The sequence below is a fragment of the Cimex lectularius genome, unplaced genomic scaffold (genome assembly GCF_000648675.2).
Source record: "Cimex lectularius strain Harlan isolate CLEC.00 unplaced genomic scaffold, Clec_2.1 scaffold54, whole genome shotgun sequence".
Classification (NCBI taxonomy): domain Eukaryota; kingdom Metazoa; phylum Arthropoda; class Insecta; order Hemiptera; family Cimicidae; genus Cimex; species Cimex lectularius.
The window spans coordinates 1,093,181-1,116,610 of NW_019392704.1; the positions used below are offsets into that span (position 1 = coordinate 1,093,181).

The 23,430-nt window shown below is 31.4% G+C and overlaps 3 protein-coding genes across 11 annotated transcripts in view; 1 reads left to right on the forward strand and 2 right to left on the reverse strand.

Annotated features, from left to right (window-relative positions):
- The window catches only part of LOC106665795 (E3 ubiquitin-protein ligase MIB1), a 590,106-nt gene extending 587,154 nt beyond the window's left edge, over nt 1-2,952 (reverse strand). Inside the window, exon 1 of the mRNA XM_014392511.2 lies at nt 2,748-2,952. Within this exon, the coding sequence (XP_014247997.1) occupies nt 2,748-2,804 (57 nt within the window). The 5' untranslated portion in view covers nt 2,805-2,952. The remainder of the gene's footprint in view (nt 1-2,747) is intronic.
- On the reverse strand, nt 764-16,797 carry LOC106665797 (NAD-dependent protein deacylase-like). Of its 8 annotated transcripts, none has more exons than XM_014392519.2 (9): nt 16,694-16,773; nt 11,407-11,667; nt 11,133-11,347; nt 10,932-11,074; nt 10,727-10,877; nt 10,595-10,666; nt 9,983-10,171; nt 9,726-9,917; nt 764-876 (listed from the first exon to the last, which is right to left on the reverse strand). In XM_014392519.2, exons 2-9 carry the CDS (start codon nt 11,659-11,661, stop codon nt 855-857), a joined length of 1,239 nt encoding a protein of 412 aa, XP_014248005.1. In that variant the 5' UTR covers nt 11,662-11,667; nt 16,694-16,773; the 3' UTR covers nt 764-854. The 8 variants fall into 8 exon arrangements, with proteins under 8 accessions (XP_014248005.1, XP_014247999.1, XP_014248003.1 ...); XM_014392513.2 differs by lacking the exon at nt 16,694-16,773 and adding an exon at nt 15,836-15,922 and having other exon boundaries at nt 766-876; XM_014392517.2 differs by lacking the exon at nt 16,694-16,773 and adding an exon at nt 13,423-13,516 and having other exon boundaries at nt 766-876.
- Nucleotides 16,798-16,949: 152 nt separating this feature from the next.
- Nucleotides 16,950-22,875, forward strand: LOC106665796 (peroxisomal biogenesis factor 6). 2 transcript variants are annotated; one of them, XM_014392512.2, is made up of 9 exons: nt 16,950-18,196; nt 19,292-19,506; nt 19,922-20,306; nt 20,368-20,646; nt 21,561-21,669; nt 21,764-21,880; nt 22,399-22,476; nt 22,538-22,659; nt 22,727-22,875. In XM_014392512.2, exons 1-9 carry the CDS (start codon nt 17,320-17,322, stop codon nt 22,813-22,815), a joined length of 2,271 nt encoding a protein of 756 aa, XP_014247998.1. In that variant the 5' UTR covers nt 16,950-17,319; the 3' UTR covers nt 22,816-22,875. The 2 variants fall into 2 exon arrangements, 1 of the variants encoding a protein (XP_014247998.1); XR_002910139.1 differs by lacking the exon at nt 22,727-22,875 and having other exon boundaries at nt 21,744-21,880.
- The last annotated feature ends 555 nt before the right edge of the window (nt 22,876-23,430 follow it).

Genomic DNA, 23,430 nt, shown 5'->3' on the forward strand with positions numbered 1-23,430 from the left:
ATGTGAACAAAATTAAGAGAAACTAACCAACAACTAGCATCTCACTCAAATTGTGAGGTATTGTTATTATTTATTTTAAATAATTCTATACAAATTATTAGAAACTTGGAAAACTTCTTTACAATTCTAAGTTGGTAAAGGAAATTCCTAAATTGCAAATATCTGGCAACGTTGTGTTGAGGAAACTCAGCAACGGAAATTAAGAGAAACCCGTTGACAATTGGCATAATGAATCAATCCACTCAGATTTTCCTCCTTCTTTTATTATTTATTTTAAATAATTATTTACATAAACATATTATTGCATTTTAAACCACAAAAATTCCAAATTGTAATTAGGATTTGTTTTTATTCTTATTCCTCATTGTGGTGTATAACACTAAAGTATGTAATTCCATTTACTTTTAGTGATAATTTGTTTGCAAATATATAAATCCTGACCATATTATTTTGTTGCAATGCATAATTTTTTTATTAAAATTAATTTCATTTTTTCACATGTTCCCAATACAAAATAAATTCAATGTATATAAAATCAGTTGTTTGATTTTTTTTAAATAATTAAAAATCATTAAATTTGCAAATGTTTGTTCGTTGGGTCCTTTAATATTCATGTTCAGATTAATGCATGAATATCAACTATGCTTTTGTAATAAATTGCTTCCCATTACTTAAAAACGATGATATAAAATTAAATGAAAGTAGTCAGTAGAAAATATAGTATTCGTTTTATTTTTTAGGTAATAACAGGTTGTTTCTGTTTTCTTTTCTTTGTTTCTTTCTTTTTCTCTGTTTGCAGATATGAAACCTAGCTCTAGTAGTTTCCAGTCAACTAACAACATACATGAGTAGTCTCAGCAACAGAAATTAGGATACCTGTTGACATCAACAAAAAAAAGTGAATTGACATTAACTTATTAAGAAAGTAAACATATTAAGAAAAAGGAATTAGGAGAAATCTGTTGGCAAAAAAAGAACATCCAACATGCTATTAATCAACCTGAATCAAAAAATTAATCTCCCCCCACAAAAAAAAGTTACTCATTTGGCATGTTAGTTACTCAAGGCATTTACCTTTGAAATAGATTTGTTGAATATAAAGTAGATACCTTCAAGAAAATTTTGAATATAAAAACTTAAAAAATGAGTCATAGTTGAATATATTTTTTATGGCTACAGTGGTACAAAACAACTATCAGCACTATTTTATCAGTAGATAATGTTATTTGTTATTATTATGAGTCACTTAACAAGCACAAATATTTAAAACAGACCTTTTTCCATAGTTCTTTTTTTTTAATCTTTATACATATGTAATTATACAAATGGCAACTTCCATGTAGACAGCAATAGAAATTAGGAGAAACCCATTGACAACCATTTATTATAATTATATCCATCTTTATTTGAATCATGGAGAAATTATATTAATTTATTTAAGTACTTAATTCTATGTAAATAATTAATTTTCAACTTTCTTTGATACACAAGTTGAAAAAGCAAATGCATGATTATACAAAGGGATCAAGTGTAATTCGAGGAGAGCCTGTTTAAAGTATATGGTCCAATATACTTGAATTAGCTGACTATGTATAACAGCTTTAAAATAAAATACTTTATTACTAAGTATATTAGTACAACCTACAGAATTAACACAATTTTGTATTTTCAATTCTTTGACGTTTGAATAAATAGTATGTACTGTGGCTTTCAGACAACTGATAACTTGTACAAAAAGAGATTCAGGAGCAGAAATCACATAAAATCAGTCAACCACTCGCATCTTACTTAAATCATAAAATTATAACTAATTTGATGACTTCATTTGAAGCAAATGGGCCAAGAAAGACACTTCAATTGGGTAGTGTACATTGAGCAACATTTCTCTACATGCCAGTCAAGTACACGGACTTTAAACCAAAAGTGTCTGTGTGTCAATATTGCATGGCCAATTCTTAATCAGGTGAGGATGATCTCTTTTCTACGATTCAGACCTTCCAAAGACATCGACCGTGCTCTTGATATGTAGAAGCTTCTCTATTGATCTGGCACAATTGATAATAGTTATTCAGATTTCGTGAGATGCGGTCGGGTGATTGATAATGCTTGACAACAATTGATAATGCTAATTCCTTTGGATCAAATTTTTATTGAATTTTTAGTGTCATGGATCACAGTGGTCAGGTTCAGAGATTCAGACGTCCTGGCCTTAGCCACCATCTGTCTTTTTACACACACTGAGTTGGCTTCTAACAAGAGCACAACGAGGAGGATGGAGGAGCTGTCTTGGACAGCAGTAATTGCACTCTGGGAGTCAGTACAAGGTAGTCTGAGAATCAATAGTCTTGAATCACCTCAAGCATGTGCCAAATCGCATACAATTACACTCTACACCTATACTACAAGTAAACACTACACCAATTATCTGTTTTTATGAGTCATTTTACAACAGTGTAAGATCTGTACGATTTCTTCTAAATTTCAATCCATAGATGGAATGTTATTGGACTGCATTCAGCTGACTTGTACACAAAGAAAGTCAGCAACATAAATTAGGAGACATCTGTTGGCAACTGGTATCTTCTTTTGAATAAATGGGTAATCTAATTTTTCCCGAATGGCCTTCCAAGTTCCGCCGGTTGTCAAACAGCAACGGAAGCTGTGATATTATAATCTCGTCAATATATGAGGTGAAAGCGTTCTAAGACTTTTTTTATTTTCCTTTCTATTGAAAAGAAATCATTTACTTGTTTGCCCCATTTCCAGTCAGGGCCTCGGATGACACGGGCGCCCCTTCCTTCCATCCTAGGCGAAAGTCGTCCTATGGAAAACGCGAAATCGCTTAATTGGAAAAACGACTGATTGTCAACACAACTATTCACGACCCCGAGAAGAAAAACACGGAGGTTACGGCGCGGTTACAATTTCCAGCGACTACTGGCGGCGAGGCTACAATCGAACAAGTGGTCGAAGACTGACGAGAAGCTATTTGCCCCGTACACATGAAACCAGCCTTCACCACAATTTAAATATTTAACTATGAGTTATGTCACTTACTGTGTACTTAGTTAGGTACTTACAAAACATAAGTCAAGAATAAAATAGTAATTGCGGTATATAAAAAAATAATAAAGCAATAGAAACTAGGAGAAATCAGCTAACAAGAAAAACAATCAACTGGCAAATTAGATTAAGAGATTTAGCACTATAAACCAGGCTTGGAATGTCAAATAATATAAGCCTGCCATAAATAAATATTTAAGAAAAAAATTAACACACTTATTATCAGAAAAATTGTGTCTCAGTTACAATTCCTTAATAGGGATAGTTTATCATTCATTAAAACATGTCATGAATAATCTGGATATCACTATGTTCTGAATGAAAAAATAAATCCGATTATCTGCTCTTTTGACCTAAATTGTTCAAAAATGAATAGGGTTATTTGCAATTTATTCTTATTCTATTAATTTTAATTAAATTAACCGATTCATTCATGTGTAATTCAAACTGGAAAATTACAGTCAGAAATCAAAAACAGCAAATAAAATTAAAGCTTCAAATTATTATACAAAGTTTCATTATTTTTATATCATATACTTATATAATACATATCAAACATCATATATAATACAAAATGATCTGATAACGACACTTGTGCAGTAATATGAACAAACAGTAAACGTTTCATAAGATAAAACTTTTGACAATAGAAACAAATCCAAAATAACATGTATATGAAGAGACACAATTATATAAATTGAGGGGGGGAATGGTCTAGGCTCTAATCACTGTAAGGTAAAGGCTCGGGTTCGAATCCAGGGGTCTTGCATTCCAATCCGACATAATTACAAATGAGCTTTTTTTCAAAAACACTGGCACTCTGAGGGTTCATATTACCTCATAAGTGAAATATCTTAATTTAAAAAAATGTAACTTGGAGGAAAAATATTTATTAAATATAATGTTTTCAATAAAAAGTAAAACGATTTTTCTCCAAATGTAGCCACAAGAGCAATGGGCCTATGATTGTGTAAAAGATCTGATTTAGAATCAGCTTGTGCATTTTCTAAAATATGTTTAAAAAATATTGTTTCACTTTTTGTGTGGTGTTTAGTGATTGTTAGTCAATGATTATTCGGATATCGTGAGATGCAGTCTGGAGTGATGTGGGTTTTAGAAAAACATTTTCTTTATCATGCCAACGTTTTGATCTTTATTGAGATCAATTTTTCAAGTTTCAATTCCAAAATTCAGTAGTATTATTTTATTATGCCAATTAATACATGGTCCATATACATATGTTTAATATCTACTCTAGGAATAAAAGAAACGTAAAAAAAATACAATGTGTAAAAGCAAAGTTTATCCCGGCTTTAGAATAGACACGTATCAAAATGTGTGTAAAAGTTCAAAATCATCAATACAATCTAAAAAAATTATGACTCCATTGAAAGAAGGAGACTCAAAGCATCATTCAACGTCGTCTCAGAAGCAGCAGACAAGAAGAATATTCTGCTATCGCAAACTGCAAAGGCTTTTCGGCTATCGTAAAAACACCATTAGTTCGAGGAATTCATTGAAGCAAGCAGCAGAACATTTCAAAAGCTTGTCCTTACAGAAATAAATACTTCCTGTTGGTTGGAGTGCATCTTAATAAAATTCTAAATTCTATTGGTTATTTAATTTCAATTATAATATAAATGAAAAAAAATTTCAATTTGCTGAGAATTTCTACACCAATTGGAACAGAACAGTACTTTTAAAAATGTTATTTAAATTGCATATGTTCAGTTAATTTTTTTTTCCACATGGCTTAGTGCTGCAAATCAATTTACCTAATTTTGGTAATTTAAAGAAATTTAATTAATTTTAAACTATGTAAACTTATGTAATACTAATCTATTACATTTTACATTATTTATGTTCATTAGATAGTTAATATTAAAGACCATATTCACTTATGTTTTATATTTATAAGTGAATATTTATTCACTTAAAGAATTATCTTAATTAATCTCTTATTATCTTAAATAATTCCTTATTCACATTCATACAATGTTGGCAGCAATAGATTCCCAATTTGCTCTTTGACATTGTTGATCACTGATCATAACTTTTTTAAAATGCAGGATCACTGGATTGGAATTCAGGACCTTTGCCTTACTGTAATGAGCACCGTGTCAATGCCTAAACCGTTGCAGCCGCTGTCGCCCCCATGACACTTCTCTCTTCATCTAAGTTGTCAGATGACTTTTTTCTGTTATTTTTCTTGTTAACTGATTTGTCCTGACCACATTGAATCATTTCCTTTTGCAAAGGCTAAGTTTATAGAAATAATAATGGTGGGGTGAGTGTGTTGTTTAATTTTTTTTAAAAGATAGTTCTTATTCACAGTTTGTCATTTTCAACTATCCAGATTTCAAGCTTAAAGCCCAGCATCAAATTAAAGGAGTTACAAAGTTTACAGCCACCTTTCTCGACATGAACAAGTGAACCCGCCGGTCAACCGCTAACGCGACTTTCCAACGAGAAGCTGGCTTTAATGCCACTCAGTTTTGAACGTGCAAAACAGCGGGAATTATAAAAAATTAAATATTAACTTAATAAATACTGTAAGAAAATAATTTTAAAATAGTGACTGGGTTTTATGTCTTTTTATTAATTAATTAATAATAAAATAGATAAAATTAATAAATTAATGATAAAATTAACAGTTAAAGAATATAAATATACCTAACAACTGTGTTTTAGTGTCATTTGTTGTTTCTAATTTAGTCACAAATATTCCTGTTGTATTGTAAAGAATGTACAAAACTAATAAAGCATAAACTTACAGAGAATTCAATTAACGAATTTGTGAAAAAAATATAATAGACCTCTTAAATATATACCTAATTAACTAATTTTTGTAAATTCAACAGTAAATTTTATGAAATGAAAAAGTTACCAATGGGGGGTCTCTATTATCCCCACTTTGTGTTGAAATATCCGTAGATAACTTTGAAAAAACTCTTTTCAAATTAAATAACAAATTAATTAAATCTGTCCTTTTTTGGAATCGCTTTGTAGGCGATATTTATGTGTATGGATTGGAACACTAGAGGATCTATAAGATTTCATCCAATTAATTAATTCTTTACACCCTAATATAAATTTCACATTGGAAATAAATAATGATGGTTGTTTAAATTTTTTAAATTTAAAACTGTTCATAATAAACAGTTAAAGAATTGGATAGACAGATATAGAAAACTTACAACAGACACCATGATACCAGCGGATTCTTCTCACCCATGGTGCCAAAATGCTGCTGGGTGCATTTGGCTCATGGACCGTACATTGAAACTCCCATTAACACCTGCTAATTATAAAAAAGAATTACAAATAAAAAACTTAGCTAAACACAATGGATATCAAGAAATATTAATTGATAGGTCGCTAGTTAAATGATTTTTTTTTTTTTTTAATTAACTTTTTAAAGAACAATTGGCCTCAGCCACCCTACCAAAAATGAATCATTAGGTTTTTGTCGCTTACCATTGGTGAACTATCAGAAAAATTTTAAGCTTGAAAGTTTCAGATTAATTCAGAATTACCAGAGATGAGTGTTGAAGAACATTCTAGAACGTTGGAAACGTTCTCTCAAGACCTAAAGACAAGGATGCCAACTTGCCAAAAAGGGGTGTTTACCAACTTAATTGAAATTAATGCTATATTAAATATATAGGACCAAGTGGCTATATTGATTTTGATTGACTACTTTTTTAAAAATATGTACCTACATAATATTTGAAATACGAAGTAATGACTAATTAAAAATTATTTTTCATGCTGTATGTATTAGGATATTTAGTTTTGTTATGATTCCCGGTTTTTGCATGTTCAAAACTGGCGGCATCAAAACGCAGCTTCTCATTGGAACATCGCGTTGGCGGGGGATCGGCGGTTTCACTCTTACAATTCATGTCAAGAGCGGTGGTTGTCCTTATTCCTGATGATGAGCTTTAAGCTTTAAATCCGGAAGTTGAAATCGACTAACTGTAAGTAAGAATTATATATTTTTTAAGATTAAGGCTGTGCTGTCTCCTAAATTAACTAATTGGGTCTCTTGAGATTCAGATTGTCATTTGACTTAAGTTTTCATTATCAAAAGTTATCTATCATTTTATAATTTTATAAAACTAACAAAAAATTTCATGTAATCAAGAAAATAATGGATACTCCATCATGTTGCAGTGTGATATGTTTCCTTTAAAATTACTACAGTTTATGTAAAAAAAAAAAAAAAACATAAATAAATAAATAAAATAAAATAAAAAATCGGGTTTTCAGAGCTTTTTTTAATGCTTACGAATTTCATACTGGATTCTGCTTAAATTTGTTTGAGAACAATGATTACAATATGAACAGTCAGATGGGGTGCGTAGAGTTGATAGTTGTAGACTGCATGAAATTATTCCATAACATTCATATTCGGTGAGGTTGGAATCCACATTTTTGGGGAAAAGCACAGTCCTCTAGTATGTAATTTGTCAGGATATAGTAGCTAAATTCCATCATTTATACAGGTGAATCAATGATGTGAATGAGTTATACGCACTTGTTTTGGGTAAAAAGTTCAGTGCAATGCTTGGCATGGAATTAGATTCATCATTCACAAGATTGCCAAGATTTTGTATTTTGGTCCAAGAGACCAAAGATAAGAGGTCCAACAGTCCCCTTCCAGTTCCAAGCATTCATTCCCCTTTCGACTCACGATTGGTCCAACCGGGAAACTCCCATATAAAAGTTTCTCTTGACCCCTGTCTTATTCTCAATGTATATTTTTTTATTACTTTATTTGTAGCCTATACAGATTATTACATATTAAAAATGTGATCACAGTACATTTTTAAACACATGGACAGCTCTAACATTAATGTCAGTGCTACGCCTGGAGGACACATGCCATGAGAAACCCTTCATTGTTGGCATTCAGTGTGAGGGATTAATAGGCAAGGAGGTCTCGAGACTACCGTTGATTAAGGTGGGTTCTCAGGAAGGGAATGTGTAGAAAGGCTCGAGCAGTAGGGTTAGGATGGATCGTCACCAACGAAGAGGTTGTTGTGAAACTTTTGGAATTGGGAACGGATCAGTTCGTTAACTAAAAGAATGTTGAGGTTGTTATGGATAAGGAGGTTAGTAACTTAGTAACTGTAAGGAGCTTTTACAATTCATCTGAGGATATTTGATTGTAAGGATTGGATGCACTGGATGTTGGTTGGCTTGGCAGAACCCCACAGTTCCACTCCATATGTCCAAAGCGGTTACAGTAAAATCTTGTATAATGTTAGTTGCATCTTGACAGTCAAGAGAGATTTTGGGCCTAGGAGTCTTCATAGTGATCCAAGTGTTCTGTTAAGCTGTAGTCTTTTAAGTCTTGTGTGGGGATTTCACACCAAGGTCCATGTCTAGGTAGACCTAGATATTTGTCTTGAGTGGAAGTTGGTATCACTTTGTTGTTGATGTACGAAAAGGGCAAAACTGTTTTATCAATGAGGACATACATTGAGTACTCTTGTACCTGTCTTTGATAAGCTCAAGGTTTTCTTGGAAGCATGTATAGGATTCGAGAGAGGACAAAATTCCATTGATGTCCGCATAAGAGGTGATGATGGTATTGGGAAAGGTCTGCAGTACAGATGATATAAAGGATGGGACCAAGAATGCTCCCTTATGTTATGCTTGTATTGGTCTGATTTCCGAGAACTCTACGGCACTTCACTCTGACGCAACGGTTGGTTTGGTAAGTTATTCTCAATAATAATGTAGATTTTTTAAACTCAAGTTTCTCCATAAAAAAGGCATATCTTTTAAACCCCCTTAGTGCTACAATAAATTTGAACACACTTCTAAAAAACTGATTCAATTTCCATTAAGAAAACATACCCTACAGAATGGGTCCATACAAATCCAAGGGAGAAAGAACATTAAAAACATTTACCAAAACTGGCAAACACATTGCTTTGGTTAGACAGTACTTCTGTATAATGTACTGGTAAATAGTATTTGAGAAAACATAACATGGGTATATTGACTCAGCTCATAGATCCCCACGAACATGGGTTTGATTCCCACCATTGCCCTAGAATTTTCTGAAAGTTAGTTTCCTACTACTTACTTCTAAAAAGAAAGATTTAGTAAAAAGAACTGTACCAAAAAACTACTTAAAGTACAATAAGCAAAAAGGCTTCAGTGCTTGAGGAATACCAAACCCTTGCTTCCTAGCTAGTATTCTCATTATCAATATAGTTATAATAATTTATATCAACACTTAAATTAATTCCAAGTCAAGGAACTTGTAATTCTTGGTTCTATAGTATTTTATGTTAATTCCATGTAGCTAAGTAATAATTTAAAATGTTAAAAGAAAATGCAGGAAACTATTACATAACCACATACAAATTTTGATAACAAAAGAAATCATCTCACCTTAAATATAGATATTTCTAAATCATTAAATATGTCATCTGTGTGATAACCAATACATTTGTTTTAAAGGTTATAAGTACACAAGAGAATTAAATTTGGGGTTGAAAAATTATCATTAAAATGTTCTTTATATAAAAAATTTAATTTGTTTTGTACAAATCGTTTATAGTAATATTTTATAATATATTTGTATAGTAAATTATAAAATAATATAATATAATAATACTGACCCAGTTAACAATAGAGTTTACCTTTTTTTAATAAGACCTGTTTTTATCAAATATCTTGCAATAGGAGGAGTGATAGCAAAAGTAATTGCAAAGCGAACCGGGCTTAAAACTTTTGAAATTGCATAAGCAACAACAAATGTTCCTCCTTTTTTAAGAATGTCACTTTTGTCAGCGAGTCCGACTTTTTCAAGCGCCCAAACGACATCGAGACCACTAAAGACAAAAAAAGCATGAAAGATATTTTCAGTTGGCGAAAATTTTAAATATGGATTAATTACCAGTAGAGAGCGGTGTACAATCCTCCTAAAATTATGAGGCTGTGGCCAATGTGTACAGCAACAGCTATCGGGCCGTATTGCTTTATAAAATTAACAAATTTTTGTCTCTTACTCAGTTTAACATCACTGTTCTTGTCAGTTGAAGTGGAGTAATGCATTTTGCCAATTTGGCTTTGAGAATATACTAATCTAGAACCAAAAGTTAAACACAAAGTAGTTGCAAATTTAAGATTTGTTTTTGCAATGATTAAATAACAACTTAAAATCATTGATAAAGAAAGTGCAATACTTCAAATATTTATTATTCAATAATAGATGAAAGAACGTTTTTCTGAAATACAAAATACAATGTAATTATGAATATAGTTGACTATTAAATTAGGGAAAAGTCAGACATGTTCGTATGTGATATACGTTTTATTAAAGTTTATTAATATTCCGTTTATAAATATCTATTATAAAATATTACTTTAAAACAATCACCATCGGTAAATACCCAATATTTCACAAACTATGTAAATAAAATATACATATTTACATTACTTCAAGATTTTCAATATAACTGACACCAATCTAACATATATTTATTTTTAAAGCACAATATTAACTCACGGAGTGCAGCTATTTACTATATACTTCAGAGCTTCTGGTACTGTTTCAGTGCAGGGCCCTTTGAAATGAAATCTAGAAAGAGATATTTAAATTAGCATTTTTTGTTATGACAATTTAATAGATTTTATTTACTGGAAATTGCTAGTGACTGGCGTAGATTCGATATTAAATTCTGCAACAGGTATATTTCTGGCAGCAAGAGCCGGTGCATACATTGCAGCTGGATAAACAACTGATGAGCTCCCAATAATTAGACAAGCATCACATTCTTTTAAGGCATTTTCTGTAAAATTGAGAAATTAAATATCAAAGAGTGATAAAATAACTCATACATTACCAGTAGCATCAATAACTTTTTCCTCAAGGTTTTCTCCAAACCAGACGATATGTGGCCTTAAAAGGCCTTTACATGTTTCAATTTTGCACCTTGGAAGTTGTTCTTCAGGAATTGGGCTTGATTTCACATTAGGATCTGGAGCTCTGAACGGTAATTGCAATTAAATAAGCCAGCATTTTAAAACAATACAAATCATCTCACCCCAAGCCTTCCAATGCAGCACAAATCGGTGAATCGAAATTAGAAGTGACATTTTCACATTTAATACAGCGTGTTTTAAAAAGAGATCCATGCAATTCAATTACATCTTGAGATCCTGCCCTTTGATGGAGGCCATCAATATTTTGTGTGATTACTGTCATTTTTCGTCCAACATTTTTCAGAAGAGATTCTGCTTCAGCTATGGCATAATGTGCCTGCAATATGATTTAAATTAGATTAAATTTTGCGAACTATAAAATTCAAATGTACACACCTTATTGGGTTTTTTCGTGAGAACTAGTTCTCTTCTATAATGATAAAATTCCCAAACTAAGGAGGGCGAACGTTTAAACGCATTGTAAGTAGCAAGATCTTGAGACTGATAGGTTCTCCAAAAACCCCCTGCACCTCTAAATGTTGGAATTCCTGATTCAGCTGATGTACCTGCACCAGTGAGGACGATTATGTTTCTTGCCTGGGCTAAAATTGGCCTTAATTTTAAGTATTCTGCTAAGCTTGTTGCTGCCATGATGAACTGAAATTACAAATTCAAAAAAAAAAAAAAAATAAAGCATAACATTTATTCAAAACAAGCATACTGCAAAAACTTACTAAACTAATTAAAATCAAATTGTGACAAAGATCAAATATCTACGATCTAGTAAAAACTCAAAAATTAAAGAGAACAGGAAATTCACTACTTGATAATGATAAATCAAATAATTGGCTTTTAAAAGTCACAGAACTCCCCCTCCAAAAATTTCTATTATTCATTGAAATTTTTGACATTATAAGATAAGAATTAACAATATACTTCATTTAAAACCAAATATGCATTTTTATAGCATGGCTACAATTGAGATTTTTACTGAAATAGTTTACGTTTAGTATTATTAATAGTTTCAATTAATTATTCTTTTTATCTAACCATTGAATATATATGTAAATATTATTAGTAGTATTTGCAAATATATACAAAGTGCCTAGTCATAAAAAATTATATGCAGTAAAAAGTTGGACAATATTTGCAAAATTATACCAATTATTGTAATTGATATAATACCACTATACCTGTGTACAATGAATGTTCTTATTATTGAATTTCTTATCTTATCGGGTTGTCCGGAAAATAATGCAGGATTTTAAGTTTTCATTAAAAAAAATCTATATAAAATATTCTGTTTACGTTTACAGGATTACTCATTTGTATGAATGTCNTGGGAAATTATTTTGATTAAAGAACATTGCTTTAAAGTAACTAGTTTCTTTTTTTTTGTTTAATACCAAAATCCTGCATTATTTTCCGGACAACCCAATACTTTAATCTGATCGCTTTCAACAAGTCACCAAAGAAAAGCGAGTTATCCCAGACAACAAAGAAAACAAATATCTTATTGAGAGACCAAATTTGGTTATTTATTCTATTAATCTTTTTTGTCAATGTGTTCTCAGCACTAGTCTCTTTTGAAAATCATTTAGAAAAATTGAACAAAATCCACTTCACGATGCTTTTTTTTTTTTTAAATAACATAAACACAAAAACGTTCAATTTTTCAGTCGATCTATTTCCACTTTTTTCAATATACGTTTTACATACATTAATTCAAGTAATAGTTTCTAAAAATGCACATCAATTCTTAATGACTTGATTTTTGAATTATTTTTGTGTTTGAATTATTTTTTGAGTTTTGACTTATCAAGAGCCAACTGTAGTTGCTTGTGGTCTGTCAGGTACATTTCAGCCATATTCAGTGATTGAAAATTTTTTGTGCTATTTTTATTTAGTCAAGGATTTCATAAATTTCATCACCCCCATGAAAAATTTCACAATTTTGTACCAACTTGTTTGATATTCGATTATATTCTAAAAGCTCAAAAATCCAAAGCAAACGGGTAAAATAAAGTTGCTTCTTTATAAAGCTTCAAACCTGTACCCATTTATCTTTTTTTTTTCATGACGTTTACTAAATACGGACATTTAATAAATCCATGTATTTCAATTTTCTAAAAGGTGGGTACTTTTAGGCTTTGAGATGTCTCATTGCAGCTTGCAGGGATAATTAACTTACAGTTTGTTCATTTTCAATCTATCTGGTCCGAATAGTCTTATGAATTATTAATTGTTGTGTGCTTGCCACATTATTCATAAAAAAGTATAGTTGGTGGAATAGGAATAAAAAGATAAAAATTTTACCTAGGACAATCCCAGAGTTATTATATCCTACATTTTCCAACCTGACATTCATGTAAATTAACTTTACATACATACAAAAAATGGTCTGAAACATACGTATATGTTTTTTGCGGATAGAAGTGTTAAGGAAATTTAGCACCAAGTTGAGCAGAAGTGCTTAGCACGATCTGTAACTTAAATTACAGGCAAGCCTCGAGAATCACCCACTCTGGGTGTTGGCAGTCTAGGGTCAGACCTCGGCCTTATCTCCAGGGGCTATCAACAGCTAGGTCATTTCAGACTCCAACACAATCAGACTCCATTCAAACTCACTCACTCACTATTAAATACATTATTTTATATTAATCGGGTGAAGATGACCCCTCTTCTGTCAGATTCTCTGAGCCACCTATCAACAGTGTTCATGATTCACAAAGATTTTTTTTAAATGATATTATTGAGTTTGGTGATAGATGTTTTTAAATGTTTTGAGAGAATGTATTTATATGTGTGAATGGTATGTAGCCCAAGATGTCACTGGCGGAACACTCAATTACGACCTACTCACAACCTAGGTATTGTATAAATTGTTTATATGTAAAAAGGGTGATAGAGGAATAATGCACTCCATCAGTCTACTTAAGTGAAAGGTACATAAATAAGAATATATTTAATAATGAGTGATTGATACTGCATGCATTGTGGGCTGAAATGACCTTGTTATCGACAATCCCTTGAACCTAACTTTGGCAGTTGAAAGGGTTAGACCACCAAAATACCAAAGTGAGTGATGCTTGCCGCGAAAAGTCTCAGACTCGGCTCTGATATATGTATACACAATTGCATATATAATCTTGTCTTGTTATTGACTGTCTATAACGGAAAAAGTTACATAACTTGATAGTTTGATGAACATTTACTGCTCAAAATCTTATCAATGTTTCTGCACAAATGTTGAATTGTCAATCAATTGACAATTGATCCATACTGTTACAGAATGTTACATCAAGGAGGCAATATGTTGAAAAATATTGTTAAATTTGCTTGTTTTTACCAAAGAAAATAGAATGAAGAGGGAAGGTGGTAAATAAAGATTTTAAGAAAAGATGGGACATGGGACAAAATTTCTTGGGGGAATGCCTACTTGTTATCCAGCCCATTAACAAAGAACCAAAAAAAAAAAAATTTAAATGACATATAATAATGCAAAATATATATTTTATAGAATAAACTCAATTTACAAAAATGTTTAAATGTAGAAAATGTAACAATATATAAAATGTGTGGTGTTTAGTGACCGTGATTAACTTTTCTAAACTTAGTTATTTGACCAGGCATAAAAGACTCATATTTCTTAACAATCTCCTAACTATTGTAAAAGTACTACTATTCACAGAATTATGCGTTCTGCCAGTAACTTTCCTCATCTTCCTATATTTTAATCCTTCTCTTTCTACATTCTACAATCAAATTTGCAGAAAAGTTAAATGTTGAATTATTATTTATATTCAGGTAAATCTTTTAAAATTTTATAACAATAAAAATATTTTTTCATATAAATTATTTAACTTGTATTTCTTACACATTCAAACACATAAACACACACAACAAATCCTAAAGGAACTTCAATGGTTTGCACTGCAAGGTAGAAAAGGCACCATTAAAATTATATGTGTGATGTTTAGTGACCGTTAGTCAATGATTATTTAGAGATCGTGAGATGTTGTCTGGTGTGACGTAGTTTTAGAAAAAACATTTTCTTTATCGTGCCAACGTTTCGATCTTTATTGAGAACATCTTCAGGGCTCAAAGTGTTTGTTTTCCCATCCACACAATCACAATGCATTGACATCAATGTCTCACTGGCACTCTCAACACGACACAGAAGAATGACACATCTACACGGAAAACAATTGATTTTTGTTGTGTGTGTTTATGTGTTTGAATGTGTAAGAAATACAAGTTAAATAATTTATATGAAAAAATGTTTTTATTGTTATAAAATTTTAAAAGATTTACCTGAATATAAATAATAATTCAACATTTAACTTTTCTGCAAATTTGATTGTGGAATGTAGAAAGAGAAGGATTAAAATATAGGAAGATGAGGAAAGTTACTGGCAGAACGCATAATTCTGTGAATAGTAGTACTTTTACAATAGTTAGGAGATTGTTAAGAAATATGAGTCTTTTATGCCTGGTCAAATAACTAAGTTTAGAAAAGTTAATTTGACTAAGTACAAAAGAACTGTCAATATAGTAATTTATTATTTTGAAAAGAATTAGTAAATCAGAGCGAAGTTTACATGTCTATAGAGGAAGTAAAGTATTGATCAAATTACCTCATTTAAAACTTAATCCTGTTTTATAGGCAAGGATTCTGAGAAATTTAAATTGTACAGATCAAAATTTATGAATTGTTTTTGCAGTGCAGGGTTCCAAAACAAGAGAACAATGTTCAAGCATTGATCTAATTAGCGACTAGATTATACGCATGACTTCATCCCTGCAGAACTCTGTTTTAATGTACCTTTGTAATGCGATGCAGAGTCCTAGCATGGCTTTCTAATATAATGTCTCGTTTTTGAAATTATTCTCTTCTTCAGTTCACTTCAGCCTATATATGGTAAAAAATTGTTCATATATATTCCTTAGGGATGGAATTTCAAAAAATCTTTTTTTATCCATGTCATTATAGGAATGCACTGTCAACATTTCAGCCCTTCAGATCCAGCGGTTTGGTCTCTGCGTTGCTGTCAGTGGAACTGTTTTATATACAAAAAAAATTTTATATATAAAAAATTTATAAAACAAATTATTGCAACCAGCATCTTGTATTAGCTTTCCATCAGATTTTTCTGGTTTAAATTATCTTCATAACACCTTGACCATATTCTTCTATATATGATATGTAAAGAATGGTCAAGGTGTTATAAAAGATAATTTAAGCCAAAAAACTTGATGAACAGCTAATAAATAACGCTGGTTACAATAATTAGTTTTATAATTTTTTTTATTGACGAAAAATGAGAGAAAAAATGGTAAATTAATGTTAAATTATATAAATGACATTTATCCCCTCTAAATACCCCGAACAACGCGCCACAATGACGTGGTGTTTTGAATGTAAATATTTAATTTAAATTAAATTTATTTAAATTTGATTCAGAAATGAGATTTAAAATATTTCAAAGTTAAAAATAATTAAAATTAATTTTTGACATATATAGAAAAAGATCTATGATGAATAATCAAGCGCTAAGACTTTTTTTTAATGCTTACGTCCTACTAAGCAATTAATCTAATTTTTTGTTAAACTAACGGTGTTTTATTATTTTTAACATTATAAAAACCTATTAAATTTTGAAAGGTAATATTATTGACGAACCTTGATAAAAAAAAAACGTAGCCAGGAGATGCAGCAATTACAATAAGACCATTCCTCTGATGACCTGTCAAAGATCCTTACAAGTTATGAATGACAAGTAACAATGTTGATAAGAGCATAAACTTCTTTCTTCTTATAACTGTCGATAAGAAGATCGATTAAAACTCGAAAAAAATATTAATAAACTAGACAAAACGGTATAGTTTTTCTTATTGATTTATTTAAGTATAAAATTTATCAATTGGAACGATTGTTTGAGGGGATTTTGTGGAAACATGGAAGGAAGAGCAGCCATGAGGTCCTCGGTGAAAATCACGATCGATAATCGCCATCGTCGATTTATTTTGCATTTGTTTACAATTTTCGCGAAGTGAAAATGCAAGCCGATTAAGAGAAAAAGCCCGTTTATTAGCGAAAGGAGAAAACTCGATTCTTCGACTTTTCAGAGCTTTTCGCCCTACGCTTCCGCTCGATCGGCCAAACTTGGGATAGCGTGAGATATCTATTTCAGTATTTCACTTTATTAATATCTACGTTTGATTTGGCCTCGTCCGCGTTGTCACCAGTTGGGGATCCATCGGTGAAGAATGATGACGATTTGTTAAAAATTGACTGATCCGGGCAAAATGGGAGATTGCGAAGGGCTTTACGGCATATTCCGCTTTGTGGTGTCCGTCCTTTGCCACTATGACAAAGCCAAGGCCGCCAAAGCCCTGGCCTGCTTGAGGTCTGTCTTCAAGAGCGTTTTGAGTCGGAGGTTCTCTGTCGTCGGAGTTCCTGAAGCGCTCTTGAGACTCGCCTTCCCTGACAGCACTCAACTTGCACAGAGTGAGCTGCTCTTCGTCAACGAAGACTTCAGAGACCGCCACCACAAATGGTCCGCCGTCCATTTTTCCTCAGGGCGAAAGTCATATGTGAGAATGCTGAAAATTATTCCGTCACCTCTCATCCCCAAAAACTGCTCTCTCATAAGCAACTATACCCTGTTCAATGTGAAGAACCATTTAAAGCCAAGCTGTTACTTGCTCTCGACACACCAGTTTGTTGAATTCTCATTTAAGGAAACCCATGACGACTATTATCACAGAGAAGCTACAAAATTGGTCATATCATTCTTCAACGATTCGTACCAATTGTCGCAAAGCTATATCAACGAGACTTTAGAGAATTTTGTACACATGCCAAAATTTGCTAGCAAAGATGATGTTATAGGAATAGATCTGAGTGTATATGGAGCTTACCACAAACAAGGGACGATATACTTCCGTGTCGTCCGAGTCGAATGTGATGGAGTCGAAGTGCCAGGGGAGGTGTTTGCCATAACAGAATCGACTTCAATTTACAGCGAAAAGACATCTCAAGGTTTTCTTCCTCCCGTCGAATGGGAATTAGTTGAAAATGAAAATTTACGAAGTATCAGCCCAATCCTTCCTTTAGGGCTGGAAGATTTCTACAACATAATTTTAAGATGGTTCACCCCTTTCTTCTCATACCATATAGATGGTAAGAATAGACCTCTTAATTCAATTCTTTATTATTCATTGCTATTAATAAACAGCTGTTTTAATTACTTTGCGCACTTTAAATGGTGAGCCAAACATTTTGCATGCAGAATCATCATATAATTTTGCACAATATGCTCATGCTGCTTGTATTAAACATGCAATTAATGAAAGGTTAATTATACAGTTGAACCTTTTGCTAAGGGACTTTTTCCTCTCTCGAAAGGGGTCCTTCTAAGAGAGATTTCCTCTGATATCACACAGCTTTCTTTTTATGTAGTGTGTGGACTTTTATAAAAGAATGACCTTTTGTTTTTACACTGCTTATTTTATTGTAAAACTTAAGTTCTAAATTTTTTTCTAATCTGCTGGTGCTATTAGAATTTTCATAAATAATACATAAATGTATATATAATATATGTGAGGAGTAGTACATTTTAATAACTTCATGATCTTTTAAAGTTTTCCCTCCTGGCATTTTGCTAAACAACTAATGTCTTTACACTAGGTCTCCCAAACATAAAACTCAAGCACTTCTTTTCTTTTCTTCAAAGTAAATCTTTGGTGGTCGGAGCAATTTTGAACTGAAAAAATTTGAACTTAAAGTGAAATGATAAAATGAAAACAATATCAGAAAGAAAACCAAATTAGATGTGAGGGGAGAAGTTAACAAATTGAAGGAAACACCTTCAATGAATCAATCATTGATAACGTCGAGATCGTTTATACTCAGGGATCATTTATGTTACCTAAAATATAAAAAAAATAATAATAATAATCTGGTCGTTTCCTACTCAGAGGATTTTTATATTTTACATTTTGTAGGAAGATTGGACACTGTTCTTTTCTTTTGTTTAGAATGTCTCCTAAGTTCAGGTGTTAAATACATTTAAAAAAAACACCTTTTATGCCGGTAGATCTGTAATTGTACTGTAAACACAGATCTCCCCTAAACAAATTATTCTTCCCTTATTAGAGGTTTCACTGTATAAAATAATTTTCAATTAATATTATTCTTTAAGTAATTTGGTCAATCGGACCGAATTGGTATAAAATAATATTATTTCAATGTTGTATTTTTTTATTTTACTTGCAGATTTGACCCCCTTTTTTATAGTAAGTGGTAAACGAGGTTCTGGCAAAAGTATTACATTGGAAGCAGTCAGTAAAAAATTAGGCGTCGGTTTTAATAAGTTGGACTGTAGCAACCTTTTGGCGAGTACGCAGACTCAAATAAATGCAAACATTAAGACTGTTATGAGAAATTTGACTAACTTTTCACCATGTGTATTAGAACTTTATAATACTCAGGTAGTTCATATATTTATTTTATTAGTGATTTGTTTATTATTAATTATTATTTTCAATATTTATGCAAAGACAGTTGAAAAGAAAAATTAGTGTCATGAGCGGGACTTGAACTCACAACCTTCAGCTATTAGTGGTAAAGGTATTGAAACAATAGCCGGTTGAGCGGAGAAGTTGGTGTTTTGGGGGATCAAGGCTAGAGCTCAAGTGTTTAGAGCACCGGCGTATTTAGCCGAAGATCATGTGTGAGTTGTTTGACACTAATTTTTCTTCTCAACCATCTTTGCATAAACATTGGAAAAAAAGTAGTTCATATATTTAAAAAAATGTTTCTGCTTGAAAAGCTTGAACAAATACTCTTTTTTTAATCAAAACTCAACTCTTTGCTGATTTACACTAATACCATTTTTGTTTGCAGCTTTTATCAATAGATTCAGATGGAATAGATAGTGAACAAATATTATCTAGTTTCTCCCAAAATATCAAGAATTTAAATTCTGATTATCCTTTTGTTGTTGTAATGACTTGTGAAGACATAAACGAATTGAAGCCTAGTCTTGTTAGCTTATGTTTAGAACATCTACAAATATCTTCCCTTAATGAGTCTCAGAGGCATTTGAATATCACATGGTTGGCTCACAGATATCGAATTACACTTAGTGAAGAGATTCATAACTATATTACAATGCAGACTTCTTCGTTTTCAAATTCAGATTTACAGAAGTTGTTGTGCCTTTCGGAAAAAGAACGTATAAAAGGAGGATCTGAAGTCATGGAGACGCATCACATTAAGAAAATATTAGGTAACAATCAGTGGATAAAACTTTTAAGGTAATAAACTATTGAGAAAAACTCCTCTTTCAGAACAAATGACCGTTGTAAAAAGAGGAGACATGAAAGATGTCGAATGGCAAGATATCGGTGGTATTGAAGCTATTAAAAAAGAAGTTATAAGTTCGTTGTTATCTAGTCAGCTAACATCTGTAAAAAGGACAGGTGTGCTTCTCCATGGACCACCAGGAACGGGGAAAACTCTTCTCGCAAGGGCTGTGGCCTCACAATGCGGAAGGGCATTCATTTCAGTTAAAGGGCCTGAATTACTTAATATGTACGTCGGACAAAGTGAAGCAAACATTAGGCAAGGTGAGATGATTTGTTTTACTTCTGCACCTGGAAGTATTAATACCTTGCTACATTAAAAGGAATATTATCTGCTTGTACCAAGTGCAGAAAAGAAAAAATATTGCATGTTCAGAATTCAAGTAATATTAGTACTTTACATTTATTTAAAATTTTAAATATTTATTGTACATTTTTCTTTTTTTCAATTTATTGTAGAAGAAATATTGAAGAAATGATCAGTTTTATATTGTTAAAAATTTATTANGTCGGTAATAAAAATACAAATACATGAGATTTACTGTCTTTTTAGGAATAACTTTTTTTATAATCGGACATATTTTTTTTGTCTTTTCAGAAATTTTATTTTATTAATACAGGAAAATATTTATGTAGAGAAAAATTAACATTTCGATAAAACTTCATTTCAATTCACAATTATGTATTTTTCAATGACAAATTTTCCAGATTGACAAATTTCCAAAATTGCATCTGTGTTAGAAGATTTTGGTTGAAAAGTTATATGTTAACTTGTTCAAAAGTACTGTCTAATGTTATTTTTGCAAAGTCCGAGATTCTGGTGCTTTCACGGTAACCATGTTTTGTGATTACCAAGTTGTACTGTTTATAAGTAGTTATTATATTTTTTCTTTTTAAATAATTTAGATGTGAATTTGTACCTTCCTTGGTAATTTAAAAAAAATATATAATTAATATTGCTTGAAATTTTACAACTGTTTGAAAATTAACATTACCTGATTTAAGCTCTTTTAAATTAATGTGTTTGAAAGTAGTTTATTTTGAGAGTGAATTGCTTAAACTTAAATCATATACCCATACAATATTTTTAATACTCATCACACACTAAACTACCCCTCCTCTACAACAAACAAAAGGTTGTTTACTAATTAGAAAAACTAACTTTTTGTTACAAAAAGTTTTCAGTAAAGCTAAAGAAGCTTCACCTTGTATTATTTTCTTTGATGAGTTGGATTCGCTTGCCCCTAACAGAGGGAACAAATCAGACTCTGGAGGTGTGATGGACAGGTCTGTTCACCGAGAATTTTCAAATTTACAATCAATTTCATTTTACTTTTTTTCTTTATGCCACTTATGTCTAGATTAAAACTAATATTTCTAGAGTTGTATCCCAATTATTAACTGAAATGGATGAGCTTGATAGCACAGGCAATGTATTTATCCTTGGGGCAACCAATAGGCCTGACCTAATAGATCCTGCTTTGCTAAGGCCAGGAAGGTAACACCATTTCTGTAATTCAATTATTTTAATTGTCTTGATTTAATTTTGAAAATTGGCATCAAGATAATTACAAATAATACTAATTTAATCTGCTTAGTATCTAAAGACGAACTTCTTCATTTCTTTCATAAATCTTTTGTAGTATACTTACCAGGTTATAATTTTTTTTCTTTTGTTAATTTTATTTCAACTAACAAAGGGTGAATGCTTGTAAATTTTATAAAATTAATTTACTATTGCAAAATATTTGTGTGCATATGTTTGTGGAAAAGTAAAATTGGTTGTAATGATAGCAAAGATTAATTTATATCATTTATTCATTGCAATTTGTAATTCTGTTCTGAAATGTAAGATTTGAATTTGTTTGTTTTCTGGTACTGAACAGTTAAAAAAATTAAAAAATACTGATTTATATACCCTTGTTTTCTAAGGACAGGAAAATTTGACCAACATTATTAAGTTCATATTGTTAATGTTTATGTGGTTACACATTAATAAAGTTTTCATTGTTTTAGATTTGATAAAATGATATACATCGGCCCTTGCGAAGACACTGAATCAAAGCTTAAAGTTATGTCAGCTCTCATTAGAAAGTAAATGAACTTGTTATCTTATTTTTAAATGAAAAGTTTTAATTTGAATTTTTATCTTTAGCTTCAATCTCGAGGAGATCGAATTGGAAAACATTGTCAACAAACTTCCCGACAAATTAACAGGTGCTAATCTATATGCGATTTGTTCTTCTGCTTGGATGAATGCTGCAAAAGAATTGATAGGTATATTTGTCATTTTTGACCTTTTTTTTTTCTTTCTAAGCTTGACTTTGCCATTTTTGGATTTCAGGCAACGGCAATGTGAGCCCGGAGGCGAAAGTGGTAGTCCGACAGAAACACTTTGAAAAGGCAATTTCAGAAGTGAACATTTCGTTCTAAAATGTGATTTTTTCTTACATTGTAATACATCTTTACAAATAAATTATATTTTTCTATCAATACTTGTTTATTTCTTACAAATTACCTCACATTCAAATTATAAAAATAGGTAACAGCTTATCTTATAAATGTTAAGTCAGGATTAATAAACATTTCCTCGCTCGTCTTATATCATTAAGAACACCAATCAAATTATACACTTACAATTTAAATAAAATTATTTGATTAAACTTAAAGTTTCATGTCGTTTATTTGGCACTTGGTTTCAATAATAACACTATCCTTGGAAAATACATTAATTTGTCCCCTTGTGTGTCAAATGAAAAAAGTTATTCCTTCTAGAATGACAGGAAGTTTTTTTTTCTTGGGTCAGTTGTGACCAATGGGTTTTTACTCTGCGACATTAAAGATCTATTGTGCAATTAGCATTCCACAGTGGATCATTGATGTCCAAGGGTGGCCTCATTGAGGTCCATTGGTTGTTGTGTGAGGAAGGTCTCTAACTTCACAGAGGTACTTACAACACAAATGAAAAACATGTAGTGCCATTTGCCTCTCCCCTTGGTGGGAGATTATTGCTAATGCAGGGTAATGCAATGCCCCATAGGGCACATA